Consider the following 20,527-nt stretch of genomic DNA (forward strand, 5'->3'; position numbering starts at 1 on the left):
TATTTCTTGTTTTGTGCGCGCTAAAGAAAGTTAAAGTATGAGTAGTTCATTTTTAGTGGTGAACCTCGTTAATTTATGGCTGATTCAGGTCCAGGGACAGCAGAAGGATGTTTAACTGAAGGAGGGGGGGGGGGGGAGTGCTGAAGTCTACGTCGTGTGAGGTCCTTCGTGTGGGAGGACAGGGACGCAGAATTGTATGCACTGCGGTTTAGCTATCTTTATTCTCGGGGTGGGTGGCAAGAGGGAAGGGCAAGCGAAGAGGTGGGGTAAGGGGGGGGGGAGGTAGTGACACTTTTTCCGTGTCTTCTTGGCGCGCCACCTATGTTCAGTAATGAGCGTGCAGTCTGTGAATAATATGTGTTGGGCTTGTGCATGATCACCTAGTTATACAGTTTTTTTTTGTTTTTGAATGCGCAGCATTGTATCCTACAACTAATGTAATGTGCTGATCGCATGCGCACCTTAGTGTGTCTATATGCGCCCGTGTTTGCGGAAACACGTTAATCTCGTAGAAGCAGCCCACAGAAGGACGCAAAAGATGCTCACATCATTAGACGCAAACGCAGCACTTGTTTTTGCGTCCTTTTATGCGTGCGTGTTTTGAGTCCTTCTATGCGTCGCTGCTTCCAAAATCATGGCTTATGGATTAGCTCATCAGTACGTACTAAGTACTATATTGCCGCTGCCAATCTATAACGTCACGAACTTCTGGTGATTGATCTTGCAGGCGGCTTCGTCAGGCATGCTGATTGAATGATATATAGGGTTTAACGTCCAAAAACCACCATATGATTATGAGAGACGCCGTAGTGGAAGGCTCCGTAAATTCTGACCACCTGAGGTTCTTTAACGTGCACCCAAATCTGAGCACACGGGCCTACAGCATTTTCGCCTCCATCGAAAATGCAGCCGCCGTAGCCGGTATTCGATCTCGCGACCTGCAGGTCAGCAGCCGACTACCTTAGCCAGTTGACCACCGCGGCGGGGCAGTTTATTTTGCTCCTGGCAAACTTCACCGGAGTGTGTTTTTTTTGTTATTCTGAAAATGTCAATGCATAGATATTCAAATGGTCTATCATTATTACAAACATCGCCACTTTAGTTAACACATCTCCACTTATCTCATTAGTGTTTTGGGGGGAACCGAACGACAAACAAGTATTTATCTGAAGAGATACAACTGAATAGCCACGAGAACCGGCGTTTAGGTCCACTCATTATTTTTTTCAATACAGCACGTCATCCGCCTGGTACTCTCTAGAAGAGGCATAGCAAAGAGTTTACATGCGAAGGAAGTAAGGGCGTTTGGCGTACGTACCCCCCTTTTCCTGGTACATTCGGGTGTGCGCTTCTATTCAAATTATATGTAGTACGTATGTGGAGCCTTCTGACGTACCAAAGACAGCAAAACACCACCTTTTGGCATGCTCGAGTGCCTTCGGATGTCATTCGATTCTGTAAACGCTGCACGAACGATCAAGTTCTTCGTGGCTTGACACAAGCATCGTGGTGCATACAAGCAGGGACCGATTTGGGAGAGTTGGGGGAGGGGAGAGGTTTAAACTTATCAAACACCCAGAAAAACTTTGTCTCACATGGTCACAGCGCTCACATGGTCACAGCGCTCACATGGTCTTTCCAGCGCTGTGTTTGCAAATATGTCACACCAACACGAACGTTTGGTTTTTTTCAAAAAAGAAACTGAAGATTTTATTTGAAAAAGAAACACACAAGAAGAAGTAGATGGAAGAAAACACGGTAAAAAAAGTAAGACAGAAGCCTGACGAGTCTCTCGACTTCAAAACTTTGCAGCGACGAAGTTAAACGTCACACCAACACGAAACACGAACGTTTGGTTTTTTTTTCAAAAAAAAAAAAACTGAAGATTTTATTTGAAAAAGAAACATACAAGAAGAAGTAGATGGAAAAAAGCACGGTAAAGAAAGTAAGACAGAAGTCTGACGAGTCTCTCGACTTCAAAACTTTGCAGCGACGAAGTCAGACACCGATCGGTACTCCGGCAGCGCGAGCCTCCAGGTGTGAATCTCATTCCACGCCTCGGCCTCCTTGCGGTCGCCGAGTTTGTGGAACTTGCTCTGGTACGCCTGGTAGAGCTGGTTTGTCAGGTGCGCAAGGCAGGCCACGTTTGTCCTCGGGTAGTAGCCGGCCCAGTTGCCCCTGGAAGCAAGAAGAAGCGAGGTTGGCGAGTTGGGCCAGCTGTCACAGACGCGTTCGTATACCAACAGACTCATGTGGTACATTCCACTAGATTGCCATCTATTAGAATGTACCAGTGTAGAGTAAGCTAGCGTGTGCGTGTGCGTGGAGTATTCGAGCGTGCACTACGTGGACATTCTGTTCGTATACCGACTGATCCAGTTGTACCTACTAGTGCATCGCGACTTATTAAAATGCATCAGTGTACAGTTTGAAAGCATGTGTCCAACATTCAAGTATACAATACACGTACAGGGGGGGGGATAAAAAGTTCCCAGGCCATTATCCCATGTATTTTTATGGGAGCGTGGCCTAGAAACTTTAGGGCATAGCTCTGTACATTATGGAGCATTCAAGTGCTATGCAATGTACATTTCACTGTAATGTACGCTGCAGTTCTTTATGAAAGGGGACACGCGATCGCATGACCTGCTCTCTACAACGGCTGCCTACACTATAATGCATAACTCGTTGTTTTGATTGCGAATAGATGACGCCGAAAGCCAACGTCTTTTGCTGTCAGTTGATGATAGTTCTGTAGGCAGCCGCCGCAGAGCGGACACCGTGCGCTCAGGCGTTCCCTTTCATAAAGGACGACAACGTACACCGGATGATCCAGCCGTACAGTCTATTGCGTCGCGACTTATTAGAATGTATCAGTGTGGATTGTTCCAGCATGTGTTCAATATCCGAGTATATAATACACGTGCATTCTGGAGCATTCCAGTGTTATGTGATCTACTTTACACTGTAATGTACACTGAAATGATCGAGAATATTTGAGTGGTACGATCTCGATTACCCTTCACTGGTACATTCCTGTGTCTTCCAGTGCTACGCAGTCTACTAGAATGTATCTGTGTGTGGTACTTTCTAGCACACGCTACACTGGTACGTTTCGGTACCCTCTAGTACGGTCGTAATTCACTAAAATTTAGCAGTGTGCGGTGTACGCTGTAGTGTAAACTGTAGATGATTACTAAAAATTACGTTGTAAAACATTGAGCATTTTATGAAGACAGTCCGACGAGGCTACAGCTGTATGAGGCTAGAGCCGGCCCACATAGTGACACATTAGTGTGGGGTAGGACGCTTTACGCAGTAACATTCGTACGTTTTCATGGGACGACGTTTCGAAATCGGTAACGATGCACACGACGTGAAAATGGGCGGAAACGACGACTACCAAGGATACCGAGAATAAGACGATGCGCTTTCTATTCGGCGCAGTATTTCTTGGTTAAATTTACGCTGCGCTAAACTACACGCATTCGAGCACCCGATCGAGTTTTCCTTCAATCAGCCTAAAAAAAAAGAATTCGCGCTTACTTTGTGATGATTCCGATCTCCTTGTAGATGGAGTACACATTCGAATGCCTGGATTCGCAGGGGTGAGATTGGTTCAGGTTTGAAAACACGATGTGACCGGCTGCGAAAAAACAAACACAGGCACAATGATCGTTGACGTTTATTGAACAATAAACACGCAGTCATGTATGCCACATGTTAAGCGTGACCTTTTTGGTGTAACCAAGAACAAACGCACGCACGCGTGCACAAAAGTTAACGCACAACTCAACACTGACATTGAACTTGACTACGAATGTTGTTCATAAGCTTTCCTTAGACCGAGTCACTACGAATGTTACTGTTTACTCGTGCTTCATTTAATACAAGTAGTAATACGAGTGAACTCCTAGTAATACAAGAAAATGAACTGCTACGAGTATTACTGTGAGCAGAACCAAATTTTTTTTATTATGGTTAACCTCCCTGCTTTATACCTGAACTTTCTACATCTGCTTATAAGTTGATAGTTTTGCTTCCTCACCTGCTAAAAACAAGGGGAAAAAGAAGCGTGCCTAAACTAAATGAGAGTTCCAAGTGTGCTTGTGTGTACATGCTTTTTTTGGGGGGGAGGGGGGGCATTCCGGGGCGGGGCACGCTACACCTTTACGACACGCGATATGCCCTAATGGGATGGGCTCTGTCGTGTTTCTAAAGTTTGTTTTTTTACTCGATAATTTTCCTTAATAATCTAAACTCAGTCAGACACAAAGTGACTCGATGCGTGAATCGCGCTGATGTGCAATCGATATTGGAAGCTCTCACTGCTGGCGTTCCTGATGCGCGCCGCTGCGAAGTCGATGATGGTGGCTCGCACGCCCCAGCTGTTGATGAACACGTTCTTGCCGCCCATGCAGAACTGGTACAGCTGGAAGCTCGTCTCGTCCACGAGCACGTGGTTGAGGCTCAAGTCTCGGTGTTCGAACTGCAGCGCCGCCTCAGCCACTGCCAGAGAGAGCGCCACCTGCTGGAGGATGCTGCGAAGCTGCAGAGCGTTGTCCAGCTGCGTAGACGGCGTATAGAAAACGGAGGGAGGGGGGGGGGGCGGGAGACGACACATGATGAGTCGTTCAGACAGTAAACAACGCTACTTGGTTTAAAAATTTTGATGTAGGCATAAACTCTGCGATTGCCTCAGGCGATTCTAAGAACACTATCACTTTCTATTTTTGCTCACTCGACGGGTAGATCCCCCCCCCCCCCCCCGCCTTCTCTCCAAAAGTTTTCTGCAACTAATGTGCTAATGCCCGGCCTCCAAGGTCGAAGACGTTTCAAGCCTTCTGCAAGTCACCCAATTTCGCATTGCCTCCATGATCGGTCCACATTTGACAACTTGACGATGGCTTGTGACGACGTCATTACATATGTTGTCATGATGGCTTCATCAGTTAAGGCGATCTGTGACGTCACGATGATGCTATTTGGTTGTGACAACAAGCGTGGATCTTTTTGTGTCACTCGCGTTACGCGTCACTAGGCCTACTTAACCTGAAGCTATTAAGGCCATGTTTAGACTACGTGCGCTACGTACTGATCCTCGCTAGGGATAGTAAGCGTAAACGCAATCAACGTAATGAGCTTGTTCAGACGTTGTTATAGAGTAAGTTATGTAACGTTTGGGGCGTAAATGGTGGTGGATCCGCGACTTTTGCAACTGCTGATGCGACCGTTACGTACAACAAATGCGCAAAAAAAGTTTCGGTTCTCACTTTTCTTTCGCGGATTTTTCTGCCTCTCCGGATTCTGCGTCTTGAAAGCCACGCAGTAGCGTATCTGTGCAGTTGGTTTGCCGAACTAGTGGGTAGACGCGACGTGCGTTAGTACGAGCGCACGTCATGTTTCACCTTTGGCCCAACCAGCTCAGCCATAACAAAAAAAAAAGTCCCCACTTCCCCGAAAAGAAGCATGAGGAAATGCGAGAACGAATTGCGTAGCGTCCTTAACGGCCTTTCGCAGTGAGATCCCGGCGTTAAAAAAGAAATGGTTTCTTTGTTTTTTTCTTACACCTTGCACCCAATAGCTCCGTTCGCCGCACGTGGCTTTTTCTGCCGCGAGAAGCGCTCTAGTAGCTAGCGTGCACGGTTAATACTATGAAGTGAACAGAACAAACAGCGTTCTCTGCTCGGCGTTTCAGAGCGGCGTCTCGAGCACACATTTCCAGATGCCCAGCCAGCGAACGGTCGACAGCGAGGCGTGAGCGGACGGGAAAGTGGAGAGTACGCAGGAGAGAGAGTGAGAGAAGGAGAGAGGAGCGGCGAAGCATACACCTACCCTCTCCTACGCTCTCTCGCACCACATGCTCCGGTTGCTATAGGAGTGAGTATAAGCGCACGGGCCCGCAGCTGTTGCTATGGGAGAGGGAGTGAGACACCTGCCGGCGCGCGGACAACGCCGGATGCCTGTCATAGCCCGACTAAGAAATGCTTACGCATTTAAAACGTGAATAAGCCTGGGTAAGCTGTAGCAGCTGCAGTGAGGACTCAACGCACATTCAGAGGGTGATCAGCACGCCGTAAAAAAATGGTCACGTATCTCCGTGCTTTGCCGCAAAGGATGTCGAAAAACGATAGTCTTCTGTCTGAAGACGCTACGTAAGATATGGTGCCATCTGACAGTATTGTGAAGGAATAAAAAGTTTTTAGAACGCAGATCCACCGGTTGGGGACTATCAAGTTTTTAAAAACCTCCTTGGTGACAGCACCGGCTCGTTTTAGGCTTCAATTTTAACTAAAACCTTGATTTTTTTTAGCGAAGCGTAGGAAACAACCACTTTTTTGTTGATGGCGTCGCATTGTCAGCGCAAAGAAATAAACAGTTAATTCTTTAGAATTACGTAAGCGTGCATTTTCTAAATAAAAAAAATTCCTGCATATCCACGAAGTGAATGATAATGAGTAAGCTTGCTCCAGAGGTTAAATCTGGTAAATCGTGAATCCTCTGTACATATGCTCAATCATCATCATATGAAGACGCGACACGAAAGTAGTTGTGGTGCGATTGTATATACACGTTATATACACAATGTTTATTATTTACATATCAATGTGTAGTGGGGAATTCGCAAGGCACTGACTAGTGGGACCATCTCTCTCGGAGTGCGAAGCGCGAGTGTGTGCACGAGCTGTAGACGCTGGACTGCTCGAGCATTTCTGTCCGTACCGGCTGCCTGCCTACTACCTGGCGTCGCTATTAAACTCCCTTGCAAATGTACTATATTTAGATATTTACATACTGATGCAATATATTCATTTTGTTCAAGAGCTTATTTACGGACCACAAGCTCGGAGGAACGTTTGCCTTTTAGTATAATGACTTTGTGAACCGTAAAGTACAAAGCCAGAGTATATTAAATTATAGGATGTAGTGGAAAGTTAGAGAAGGGTCCTGACGGCGAGCCCGCGCTGCAGCCGCATTACGAGCCCTCTGCGCCACAACCGTGACTTCTACGGTGTTGATAGTGCGTAGCGCTATTGGCGCGCACTGAGTGATGTGCGGCGAAAGAGAAAAAAAGCGTGCCGAGAGCGAGTGCTACATATAGGTGCGACCACCTAGCAGTCTCCTACCAAATTGGAGCACGCGCGGAGAGTGGAACGAGCATCACCTGAGCAGTGGCGCGCCATGTAGTGAGCGCTCTACAAGCGACGTGTACAGCTGCGCCTCTAGCGGGAACAATGAGCACTAGTGTAAACACTGGCGCAACGACGAGAGACAACCCCCGAGCAAAAGGACCAAGCTCCTAAATACAGACTGCCTGTAACTTATGTATTGATGTTGCTCCTCAAATATGTGTAATATTAACGCAATAGCGTTAAATGGCTCGTGTCGCAGAAAACCCGCTGCCGGCGTCGGCCCCGTTGGTTGTGAGCCAAAAATTGTCTGTGCGTCTGTGACCGAAAAATCAAGTTACCGAGATAGCCGCGGGAGGCCGCTACTTGTCCACGCGTACGCGCGCTATCACTGAAAAAAACCGCGCATTCGAAGAAAAAAAAAAGTGCTCAAGGTCACGAGGCGCGGTAGTTTTTTTGCCCTATAGAGGTTCTTAAGAGGGAGAAGTGAAGAGAAAAGCGCCCTGCCACCACTCCCTGCTTAGCTTCCAGCGCTTTCTTCGGGACGAGAGAAGAGATAATGCAATTGCAGCATGCGAGAAACCTTTGTAACTCCACTCGCACTGGACGGATTCTTAAAATTTTCGCGGCGTTGAATTCGTGAGGTAATAAGCTCTTCTAGAGAATCCATTCTATGGTTACATGAAAAAATGTTTCAGGGCCCCTTTAACGCATTTTGTTCAACAGGTGTCACGACGAAAACGAGCCCATTTTGTGATAATAGCGCACGCTGGTCCAATCTACTGTGTGCGTGTTTGTGTGCGTGCGTGTGTATGTAACTAAACATATGAATAAGTATGCACTTAGCAGTTGAAGGGTGCACTAGGGGCTGGATTTCGCATTCGCGTTCAATTCCTACAGGCGAAGCTTAAGGGTCCCCCAATTTTTCGCTTTCAGATTGACATTGTCAGCATGTATGAATGCAGAAACCAGATCAAGATGACTGGTTGTTAAGGAAAGGGTTAAACTTTTGTCATTCTACTGAGTCGGGTGTCACACAGAAAAGCAGGACAGACAGACGGACGGACTGACGGACAGACGGATGGACAGACGGACGGATGGACGGACAGACGGACCAAGATTTCTGCGTTAAAGTTTCTCAAGAAAGACTATTCCTTCTAGAAACGTATCGTACTGAAAAGATCAATGGGAACATACGTGGTACGACACTCGTGACAGATGCGACCGTAGTCTAAACCCGGCTTACGTTTGTCTCTCACTGCGAATGAACGAAATATTGCGATGTGTATTTCAATGCTCAAGTGTCGAAGTAACGAGCGGTTTTTGTATGTAGTTATGCTTTCGAGCTAAATTCCATTGTTTTCAATAAAGGGGAATACGCTGTTATGAAGAGGCAATCCGCAAGACCCGCATTGGTGTACCCCACTGTTTCGGCGCACAAATTTTCTTTCGTCTCACTTCACGGCTGCTATGACAGGCTGCGTTATTCAGTCGGATGGCTTTGGTACTTGGTGGAGGATTTTCTGTTCGACATCAGTCACTCTATGTTCCTTCTGTCTTCTCAATGGCGTCAGCATAATTCGATGGTTCCTACATAGCGCCAAGCGTAACGGGACGGCTATATGCTCCCCCATAGTAAAGTGCATAGTACTCTAAATCGTTAAACCCTCTTTCTAAACACTAAACATACATTGCTGGAGTGTGAACTCGCACCGGGACGGCTTTATGCTCTCCCATAGTAGAGTAAATCGTACTCTAAATCGTTAACAACCTTTTCTAAACACTCGCGATCACTGCAGTCGGCTTTGTGTTCCTTTTTTTTTTTTGGTTAGGCCGCACTGGGACAGCAGCGTTATGAAGGAGGCTTTGCTTTCCCTTCAGTGTCCATACGCTGTCGGCAGCTGGCACTGCGTTCCTTTTGCGCCTAGTGCAAGGGGATGAATCTCCTGCACGAACCCCTGCACATTACTTTCTGGGTACTCAACTTAGGCATTTGATGCCTAATGTGCACCTTAACAGGGGGCCACAGTCAATAACACTTCCTTCATTTTATGCAACAACTGTTGCATTTTTTCGCCATGCCCAGTCGACCTGTCCTGGCATAGATGTGTTGAATCATAATATAGTTGAGACAACTGCTGCTTTGTTGCTTCCCTTGGTTCCCTAGCCCGCCATGCTCGCTCTAGTCGGGTGTCTTGGCGCAGGCTAACGGCTTCTTTTCTGCCTAGACACCTCCAAGACTTCATGTGGTGCCTGGGATGGGGTGTGCTTCCCACTCTCGACCGCCTCAAAAGGAGGAGAATGGTCCAGTCAGCAACATGCCTGAACTGCTCCCTTCAGGAAGCAAATCAGCATTTTCTGAGGCATTGTGTCATTTCTCCTGTTTTTTGGAGCGCTGTACATGCGGGATTTCGCTGCATCTACAACGCTTCGTTTCTTCTGGGCGTTGTTCTCGAGGCCGCTTCGCTTGTCTTGTCATTTTTGACGGTTCTTTCTGCCCCTGGCGCAACCGCTGCGAGGCGATTGCCGTGGGCCGCCGCTCGCTCTTCCCGATCCTCAAGCGATATTACTCGGAGCTGCTGTTTGCTTTGACAGAGGAGCTCTTCTTCCTCGGTGAAGAAGAATTCCTTCGGCACTGGTCTTGCCCTTTTGTGTCGGTCTGTGACGGACGAGTGATAATTGTCTTTCGGCCGGCCTGGTATTGGTAGGCTGGTATTGGTAGGCGCAACCGGCCCGGTATTCGGCCGGCCTGGTATTGGTATACACGCACAACCGCAGCGAGGCGGATGCAGCGGGCCGCCGCTTCTGACTGTCTGTCACAGACTGATGTGCGATGCGACGGCAGAAATGATATGCCAACATGGAAATATGCGAACTGCACATATTCATGTTCTGCACATATTCACATAGCAGCTTTTTGCTCTTATCCTTGCGTTTTCTTTTTCGCAACTCTGTGAAGAAAACGCTCAATAAAACTGAAACTGAACTGAAACTGAAACTATTCGTGCCTATTGTTTACCTTGCAATATTCATATGTGCATCCATTCTTTCGTGACACATTTTTGTGTGGCTGTGTTTGTGTGAACCATCGCATGTACAAGCTCTATCCACGTCATCTTATATCATCGTTATTGTATGTCTATGAAGAAAACATTCTGTTGAAACGCTATTGACGTCTGTGACAATAAATTTATCTAAAACAGGCTTTATGCTCTCCCTTAGTAGAGTATCGAGTACTCTAAATCGTTAAGCACTTTATCTAAACACAGACTAGATAATATTACAGTTGATAATATCGAGACAGCTAAAAGCTCTCCCATGGTGGAGTACATCGTACTCTGAATTGTCGAACATTTGTTCTAAACACTATGTTCGCCTACTCGGTGCAATTTTCATCGGCATCGCCTCATGAAATGCGAGGCCCACGGAATGGCTTTATGCTCTTCCATAGTAGAGTACCAAGTACTCTAAATCGTTAAAGCCTTTTTCTAAAGCACGCTGTTGCCCTGATCTTGAAACTGTGTGCTCAAACTTGGGTGCGCGTTAAAAAAACCCAGGTGGTCGAAATTTCCGGAGCCCTCCACTACGGCGTCTCTCATAAACATACAGTGGTTTTGGGACGTTGAACCCCGCGTATCAATCATCATCATCTTGAGACTGGGACGTTTGATTGCTCTTCCATAGTAGAGTACATAGTACTCTAAATCGTCGACCCTTTGTTCTAAACACAGCCTACGGCTACAAAATTTCAGACAAGAAGTGTGTTGAATAAATAGGCAACAGACTCATGCGCTCTGTCTGACGAACCCCAGTCAGTCCAATGCACGCTCGGAGCACGGAAGAACAGGAATAACGTCATGCATTGTTGAAATATATGTAAACGCAGCTCCATACTATAGGTGAACAAGATGTGTAGTTTCACAATATTAAGAGAAAAGTCACAAAGCAACAAATAACGAAACCTAAAGAACATATGCACGTTGCGTACACAACTTAATAATCTTGTGGACAGGAAAGTAGGTAAGCTCCAGTATTCCTTTTTTTGAATGAGTGTGGGAACAGCGATTTAATTCCCATAGTGAAGCACGTGTAGGACTCTAAAGCGTTCTTAAATTATTCAGAACACATTTTTTTGTTTCAGTTTCAGGTAGACCTCAAGGTCGTTCTCGTAATCATCCTCACCTTAGCTTGAGTCAGAGGAACGCCAGCGTAGGCGAAACGGAAGACCAGGTATGGTTGTGCAGTGTCCAGGGTATCTGGAAAATAACGCATCGTGCGTGATTATGTTCACTGTCGTATATGCGCTTTCGTACAAAACAAGTAAATGAACAGCCAGTTGATTGATAATTAAATATTTGATTGATTGAATAAATATTTTGTTCTTTCATTCTTAAAAAAGGAAATTGTACGATGTTATGCTTTGAGATTTGGATATGCATTCGTACACAGAGTACGACTGGCCAAGTTATTGGCTGATTGAATTAACGCTTGATAGATTGTGCTCCGCGTTTCACTAGGCTACGTGATTTTCTGAGGTACACAGTGTATGAGAAAAACGTTTATTGTGTGAAGTACAGCTACAAGGGGCAGAAAATTTCAACAAAGAGCACTAATGGCAAATGCAAAAATTGGTAGATAAACAGCTAGCATGCAATTTTTGCATATATATATATATATATATATATATATATATATATATATATATATATATATATATATATATATATATATATATATATATATATATATATATTCGTACATAGATCATTCCATGCCAAGTGTCCCAGACGTGGCACTTGAGCATCACAGATTCTGCCGATGAAATTTGCACCCTTTTCGTGTATCCCATGTAGTACCAAACCTTTTCGATCGAAAAACGTTTTTCAAGATCGTTGCGCCCCCTCAAAGTTCGGTTGCTTTCACCAAAGTGTGCATAAAAAATTGTATATAAGATCAATATTTTTTGTGAAACTGTCAAACTTCAAAGCAGCTCTTGAACTACTAAAGAGGTTTCCCTTAGTTGTGACATTAAAGCGCTCAGAAATTGTTGCGTTTACCTAGCGGTTAGGCCTTATGAAAAACCACAAAAATCTTTAAAGTTCGCCATTTTTTTGCTGGAGCTCTCTCTAAGCAATCTTAAAATTATCGTGGTTTTCAGGAACATAACTTTCGTACAAAAATATTTAGGGGCAAAATACACTTCAAAAAATATCAGAAAAAATTTGAAAATTTCAGATATATGCAATTTGTTTCATATTAGACTATTTTTCGTACTGATGCAATCCGAATATTGTTACGGAAAATAAAAGACGCTGTATCGACGAGGCTGGGGATTAGATGTATTTAAAACCAGCGGTAATGGCATGACCGGTTTACCAGCGATCGAGCGGAGCCAACCATTCGTCTTCCCCGTCAGGCACACACGTTCGTCGCCCCCTGGAATATCAATATGCATGCATGTAGCATAACCCCCGGCGACACAAGCGCCATCTCGGCGAATCTAAATGTCAACGTCACTAGGAGAGTGGTAAGGCTTCGAGCGCGCAACATGTACAATATCGGTAGCCTGTTGGGCACATGGAGGCGACGGGGTGGCAGCACCAATTTCATATGTTACACGAGTAACCACACGAAGGACTCGGTATGAACCTCTGTAGCGAGTAAGCAGTTTTTATGACAAGCCAACTTCACGGGTCGGAGACCAGAGTAGGACCAAAGAACTGGACGGAAAGTCTACGTAGCGGTGTCATTGGTCATACAAACGCAGTTGCTTCTCTTGAGAGGTTACAAGGCGAGTACGGGTGATTTCGCGTGCGTGAGCGGCCCGAGTGAAAGCGTCCATGGCATATTCACCGGTCGGTACAGCAGGGGACGGTATGACGGTGTCTAGAGGCAATGTTGGTTCTCAGCCAAACAGCAGAAAAAATGGAGAGTAACCGGCAGTGTCATGGCTCGAAGAATTGTAGGCAAATGTGACGTACGGCAACGCGAGATCCCAGTCGGTGCGGTTGGTAGAAACATACTTAGCGAGCATGTCTGTTAGAGTTCGATTTAGACGCTCCGTGAGTCCATTGGTTTGCGGGTGGTATGCCGTAGTCAGCATGTGTCTCGTCTGACAGGACTGCAAGATGTTGGCTATGACCTCCAACAAAAAGGTGCCGCCACGGTCTGTAAGTAGTTGTCGTGGTGCTCCGTGTTGCAAAATCACGTCCTTGAGAAGGAAGTCGGCGACATCTGTGGCGCAACTTGTTGGAAGAGCTCGTGTGATGTCATAAGGCGTGGCGTACATGGCTATCCACTTGTTACCCGAGGAAGACAAGGAGAAAGGGCCAAGCAGGTCCAAGCCAACGCGGAAGAACGGTTCTGACGGAATGTCAAGTGGTTGAAGGTGTCCGGCGGGAAGTGTCGATGGCGTTTAGCGGCGCTGACATTTCTCACAAGCCGCAACGTATCTTCTGACTGAGCGTGCAAGCCCTGGACAAAAGAAGCGTCGGCGTATTTGGTCCTAAGTGCATGGCACACCAAGGTGACCGGCAGTCGGAAGGTCATGAAGTTCATTTAGAACTTCCTAGCGAAGTTGTTTCGGGATGACAAGCAGAAGGGCCGGTCCATCCGGCTGAAAACTTTGGCGGTATATTACACCATCGTGGAGCACGAATGAGCGATGGGATTGATTGGAAGATGGTGATTTGAGGCGCTGAATAATAGCACGAAAGGACGCATCATGGCGCTGCTCGTCACCGATGCATATCATTTGCGAAAGGGAAAAGACGCAAGACTTGGTGTCGGCGTCAGGCATAGCGCTCGACTCAGCAACCGGGTAGCGGGACAGGCAGTCTGCGTCCTGATGTAGGCGATTGAAAGAAATTTATGTAGCGCGAGGCGAAAAACGGACACAGGAAGGAATAGATTGAGAGGACAGAGCGCTACTTCCAACAAATTTTAGCTTCGTCTTCTCAGTCTATTCCTTCCTGTGTCCGTTTTTCGCCTCGCGCTCCATAAATTTCTTTCAAATGCATCACCAAGAAGCCCACATCGCCACTCTTGCTGATGTAGGCGTCCGGACTTGTACGTCACCGTGTAGGTATACTCTTGCAGTCGCAGAACCCAGCGCCCGAGCCGGTCAGTAGGATCCTTCAGTGACGTAAGCCAACGTAGCGCATGATGGTCTGTTATTACAGAGAAATTTGTGCCATATAAATATGGGCGGAACTATGAGACTGCACTAACAAGAGCAAGACATTCACGCTCTGTTATTGAATAGTTGCGCTCAGCAGCTGTGAGGAGGCGGCTAGCGTAGGCGACAACTCGGTCGTGTCCCCGTTGGTGTTGGGCTAGGACGGCTTCGATTCCGTGACCACTAGCATCGGTTCGGACTTCTGTCGCAGCAGATAGGTAAAAATGAGCCAATATAGGTGGAGTCGTCACTGATTAGATGAGAAAAAGCAGCAGCTTGGTCGGTACCACACGTAAATGTGACGTCTTTCTTCAGAAGCTCAGTGAGGGGTCGAGCGATAGATGCGAGATCTTTCACAAACCTTCTAAAATATGAACAAAGTCCTACAAAACTCCGGACGTCTTTGACTGACTGGGTACAGGAAAACTGGTGACTGCATGAGTTTTCTCGGGGTCCCGCTGCACCCCAGAGGCATCGACAAGGTGGCCCAACACTGTAATTTGCCGTTGTCCGAAATGACGCTTCGACGAGTCTAATTGAAGGCCTGCAGTGCGGAATATGTCGAGAATAACTGACAAACGCTGAAGACATGTTGACCATTTGAACCTTTGTAGCAGAGAGTCCATGATGCGCTCGAACGTGGCTGGGGCGTTGCATAGCCCAAACGGCATAACCTTGAACTGATATAGGCCGCCTGGTATTACAAACGCAGTCTTCTCTTGGTCTTTTTCGTCGACAGCAATCTGCCAGTAGCCGGAACGGAGGTCTATTGAAGAAAAGTATCGGGCGCCTTTGAGACAATCGAGAGCGTCATCGATGCGAGGTAAAGGGTAAACGCTTTGCTCATCATCATCATCAGCCTGACTATGTCCACTGCAGGACAAAGGCCTCTCCCATGTTCCGCCAGTTAACCCGGTCCTGTGCTTGCTGCTGCCAATTTATACCCGCAAACTTCTTAATCTCATCTGCCCACCTAACCTTCTGTCTCCCCCTAACCCGCTTGCCTTCTCTGGGAATCCAGTTAGTTACCCTTGACGACCAGCGGTTATCCTGTCTACGCGCTACATGCCCGGCCCATGTCCATTTCTTCTTCTTGATTTCAGCTATGATATCCTTAACCCCCGTTTGTTCCCTAATCCACTCTGCTCTCTTCTTGTCTCTTAAGGTTACACCTACCATTTTTCTTTCCATTGCTCGCTGCGTCGTCCTCAATTTAAGCTGAACCCTCTTTGTAAGTCTCCAGGTTTCTGCTCCGTAACTAAGTACCGGCAAGATACAGCTGTTATATACCTTTCTCTTGAGGGATAGTGGCAATCTACCTGTCATAAATTGAGAGGGCTTGCCAAATGTGCTCCACCCCATTCTTATTCTTCTAGTTACTTCAATCTCGTGGTTCGGCTACGCGGTTATTACCTGCCCTAAGTAGATATAGTATTTTACAACTTGAAGTACACTATTACCTATCTCGAAGCGCTGCTCTTTTCCGAGGTTGTTGTACATTACTTTCGTTTTCTGCAGACTTATTTTAAGACCCACCTTTCTGCTCTCCTTGTCTAACTCCGTAATCATGAGTTGCAATTCGTCCCCTTAGTTACTCAGCAATACAATGTTATCGGCGAAGCGCAGGTTACTAAGGTACTATCCATTAGCTCTTATCCCTAACTGTTCACATTCTAGGCTTCTGAAAACCCCCTGTAACGCTTTGCTCATGAGCAAATTATTGCTCATGAGCGAAGTCATGCCAACCATTAAATGGCGGATGTGGCAGCCATCTTGCTAGGGGCATGCTGAGCTGTTGACGTTCGGCAATCTAGACGGAGCGTTTTCCTCACACGCCCAACGAGTTTAACGTGGCAACCTTTTCGGGTCAGACTATGCTCAAAGCGCGTCCTTGTGTTACTAGCTTTCTCTAGTAATCCTCGAATTCAAGGCAAAAAAAATTTGATTACAGATTAAGTCACCGATACTAGACTCGGTGGATCATTTCTTTGAAAACTGCCATCTTCAACGTAGCTTTTAGACTAACGAATAAAAGCCCCTTGATTTCTTAATAAGTACCACCAGGAAATCGCATTTCTCTGAGATCTTTGAAGGGCAAAAGATGGCTTCACTAGTGCTGGCAAATCATTGCGGAAGCTTCCACTCCAGCAATTTTTTTTAAACCACCTTGGGTGCACCTCACGCCGATCTCGACCATATCATGTGAGCCTGTCCCGCAGACGCAATAAAACACAGCATAAACCCTACATTGACAATCCCCACGGCTGAACAGTGCGACGCTATGTTGCTCAGGACGTGCCCGGAGAACCAGCTATGGGTCGTCCGGGTGGCGAAGACGCCGCCAGGATTGAAGGCCTGGCCCCCGCTTGACGAAAAGGGTTTACGGAGGGGAAACAAGGTTTACGAAGCGCTTACGATGTCTGCTTCATTGTTTATATGTTTTTTTGGGTCGCCTGACGAAAAATTTCAAAATGAATGCCAACCAGCTGGCTCAACTCGCCATCTTGCGGGATTATGCGGAGTTTTCCCCAATCGGAATACACTGGGCTGTTCCAGGACAGGGCGTCAGTTCGAATTAAGTTTAAGTTCAAATTTACAGAGTTTGAATTCACGAGCATTTACTCTCTTCGGTTGTAACGCAAGATCCCACCTCAGGTAATCATAATCTGATAATAAAATTCACGTTACAAATGAGTCACGTTACAAATGAGGAAATGCGGCAACTAAACATTTTAATTACGGATTCCGCTCAGCACATATTGACCCCCTTCCCCTCCCTCGCTATTTTGTACGCACGTTGCCGCAACATTCGGGGAATCAAAACGAAACTTTTGGGCGAATTTTGATCCCGCGTAATGACTAAATATTGATGACCTGCAATTAAGGCGTGGTTTTACTGCAGGGCACCTAAGGCTCGTCATTACTTTATCTCCCCCCCCCCCCCCCACAAACCCCCGTGCCAGGAAATATAAACGTTTCTGAACGTGCTATCTAGAACGTGTTTGTATGCTCCGACCCTCCCGTCAGAACACAACAAAAATTTATGCAGTATTCAAATGCCGAACATAAACTTGCACAGACAGAGAATCTCTAACCAGGCTTGGCGAGTTTAATGAGCCATAAAAACTGGGAAGTAATTAACGACAACACTTTGCGAGGTACGTGGTGCGCGGAGGCCCGGAACAGGAAGCATGAAATGGTGTCGTTAAATAACTACAATAACCATAAGACAGCGAATATATTTTCAAACGTGAAGTTTTGACGTGGGCGGTGTTTCAGCGCAGATAGAAACAGCGAGTGCCTTCGTGTTAAGCATTAGGTAAGCTTTCGGGAACACGATATGAAAATAAAATAAAGGGTGGTTACTTAGTGCGTTTAGGGTATTACGGTGAATATTGGTAATGGAAGCTAGTGAACCATGTGTGAAGTGGTTAAGAGAGCATGCGCTGTCTGCGGAGTAATAATAAGGATATCTGCAATTCAATGTTCCAAAAGCACGATATGATTAGGAGATGCCGTAGTGGAGGGCTGCGAAAGTTTTGACTGTGTGGTGTTCTTTAATGTGCATGATATCGCACAGAACACGGGCTTCTGGCATTTCGCTTTCGTAGAACGGCGACTACCGTGAATGGGATCAAACTCATCACCGTCGGGTCAGCAGCCGCACACCATAATCACTGCTCTATCGCGGAGGACACTGTCAGCAGAAAGTTTTTACGTCACATGAAGTGGAGGTCTGCAGTAGATTGATAAGAGGGTAGTTCAAAGGAGTGGCGCAGCCAGGGGATGACACAACGGGACCATGACCCATCCCCCGAATTTCCTTTTCTTTTTTTTGCCATGACATACAGAGTGAAAGATGACCATTTCAACACCCCGAAAAAAAAAATGTCTGGCAAAACGTCTGGTTTAAAGCGTAGTTTTTTTCGTGGGCACGTCCATTTTATTTCTGACGACGCTGCTGCTTTGGAACACATTCGACTTCCGGGTGGGTACAGAACGTATTACGTTGGCTTTCGACCACTTAGTCCACTTCCGGCTTACATCACTTCCGGTTACGCCACAGTGCCGAAGCAAGTTCAGTCGCAAATGGTCGTCAACTTCGTGGACATCGTGGGAAAATTCAACGGCAGACGCAAGATGCGAATCGCCTTCGGCATGTCTAAATTCCGAAACGGTGCGCGTTGTATGCGCTGGATTTACAAAAAGTAGAATCTGTCATCGCAAATCGTAAAAATGCCAAAACTGAAACGCGGATTAAGCAAGGCATCATATGTAAAGTAAAAAAAATGACGTCTCTGTTTTCACTTCCTGGAAGTCACCAAGCGGTTGGAAACCGAACCACTGCTCTAGCTCCCCTGCAATTCAAAATCGGCAGCGTCTAGCTATGGGCGACCATTCCTTCCCTTGTGCGCCTATGTACTTGATAGACTACGAAAACTGATCTTGCGAAGCTCGATCGGTCAAACAATAACATTGTCATTCGCCGGCATATGCCGATAGGGTTCGATGTTGTCAAAATTTTACGAAGTTCCTGATCTAAAAAAAGCTGAAATTTTCATTCTTCAGCAGATTCCGATAGGATGTTGTCCCAATTTTCGAAATTTTCACTATTCAGCAGTTCCCGATAGGGTTCGATGTTCTCTCGACTTTACAAAGCCTTCCATCTGACGATGAAATTTCCATTCTCCAGTAGACGACTGTAGGTATTTATGTTGTCATCAACCCGCATTAACGAACAAGTTATAACTTGGCCACCAAACTCGGTTGAAAGAAGCTGTTATTTAAGTAAATGATAAAAAATAGTGATTACCTTGTTATCTTTTCTAAGGCCGGCTTTACCTTGAGCGTCCGCTGCAATGTTAACGGCTAAAACCATTTAGATGCCCTATTCCTGATCGCATACCTTTATTATGAATAGCTTGCACGCCGTGCCCAAGCTGGTGGCTCCCTTATTAGAACCAAATGGCGCTACAGGGGCGGCGGCGGTTGCTTTCGCTATTTCATGGTTTATGCGACAGATAGCACTGATTGATTGTTATGTGGGGTTTAACGTCCCAAAACCACCATATGATTATGAGGGACGCCGTAGTGGAGGGCTCCGGAAATTTCGACCACCTGGGGTTCTTTAACGTGCGCCCAAATCTGAGCACACGGGCCTACAACATTTCCGCCTCCATCGGAAATGCAGCCGCCGCAGCCGGGATTCAAACCCGCGACCTGCGGGTCAGCAGCCGAGTACCTTAGCCACTAGAGCACCGCGGCGGGGCGACAGATAGCACTGATCTCAGCTGGTAGAGCATCGGACGCGTTAATCTAATGCGTCTGGCGGCAAGCTATAATGTTGTCCACCTTTTTTTCTTCAAACTTTACACTACAGTTACTGCTGTTGCGCGGATATATGGCATAGGCAGAAGCGCCAGCAAAATACCACCACCACCACCACCACCAACAACAACAACAACAACAACAAAGAATAGACTGTTGTTGCTGCTCGCTCTCGCCTCTCTTGACAGCTGGTCATACTACGCACCACCACTAACGCCCCCTACATTTTGCTTGGTCTGATTGTCTGTTAGTTCTCATTAGTATCTTGAAACGTGACATTCACTGGTATCATTGTCTGTTAGTTCTCATTAGTATCTTGAAACGTGACATTCACGCAACCACACTATTTTTGCGCAACCACATGCGCAACCACATATGCGCAACCACACTATGTTTGGAGCGTGTGCGTACATCGCCTCCGCTGCGGCTTCTTACCGGGTCCGTGTTGATGGTCGGTCCGCTTCCATGACGTGTAGTCCTTCCAAGCTTGGATCAACTCCCGGGGATAGCGATCCATGACGCAGAATATCCTGTTTTAAACAATCAAATACAAAACGCAAAGTAAGGAACGGCATGCAATTGTTGGTGCGCAAGGGCTAATAGAATCGAGCATAGGAGGGAAACTCATGGATTGATATCGCTGAAGTTAATCGTTTCTGGAGCCATAGTTTTTCAAACGGCCTTATGTAATTCGCCTTGTAAATGTTTCAGTGCAAAGTGGTTTAAATTCAACATTTTATTATCCGGCGTAGTTGTTTACAAAATGCCTCCACCGTGATCTCTCGGGTTGACATGTGACGCTTTAAACCATATATGATGAAGCAATAATTGGTGAAGTTTCACGTCCTAAAACCACGATGTGATTATGAGGAGGGGGGTGCCATAGTGGAAG

At 46.4% G+C, this 20,527-nt stretch overlaps 1 protein-coding gene across 1 annotated transcript in view; it reads right to left on the bottom strand.

Moving 5' to 3' along the window:
• Positions 1-1,873: 1,873 nt before the first annotated feature.
• LOC142771607 (uncharacterized) overlaps positions 1,874-20,527 on the bottom strand; it is a 37,504-nt gene continuing 18,850 nt past the window's right edge. Inside the window, exons 7-11 of the mRNA XM_075873311.1 lie at positions 20,071-20,165; positions 11,313-11,386; positions 4,330-4,567; positions 3,547-3,646; positions 1,874-2,178 (exon numbers count right to left, since the gene is read on the bottom strand). Coding sequence (XP_075729426.1) covers positions 1,977-2,178; positions 3,547-3,646; positions 4,330-4,567; positions 11,313-11,386; positions 20,071-20,165 — 709 coding nt within the window. The 3' untranslated portion in view covers positions 1,874-1,976. The remainder of the gene's footprint in view (positions 2,179-3,546; positions 3,647-4,329; positions 4,568-11,312; positions 11,387-20,070; positions 20,166-20,527) is intronic.

This window comes from Rhipicephalus microplus, chromosome 9, assembly GCF_043290135.1.
Source record: "Rhipicephalus microplus isolate Deutch F79 chromosome 9, USDA_Rmic, whole genome shotgun sequence".
Taxonomy (NCBI): Eukaryota; Metazoa; Arthropoda; class Arachnida; order Ixodida; family Ixodidae; genus Rhipicephalus; species Rhipicephalus microplus.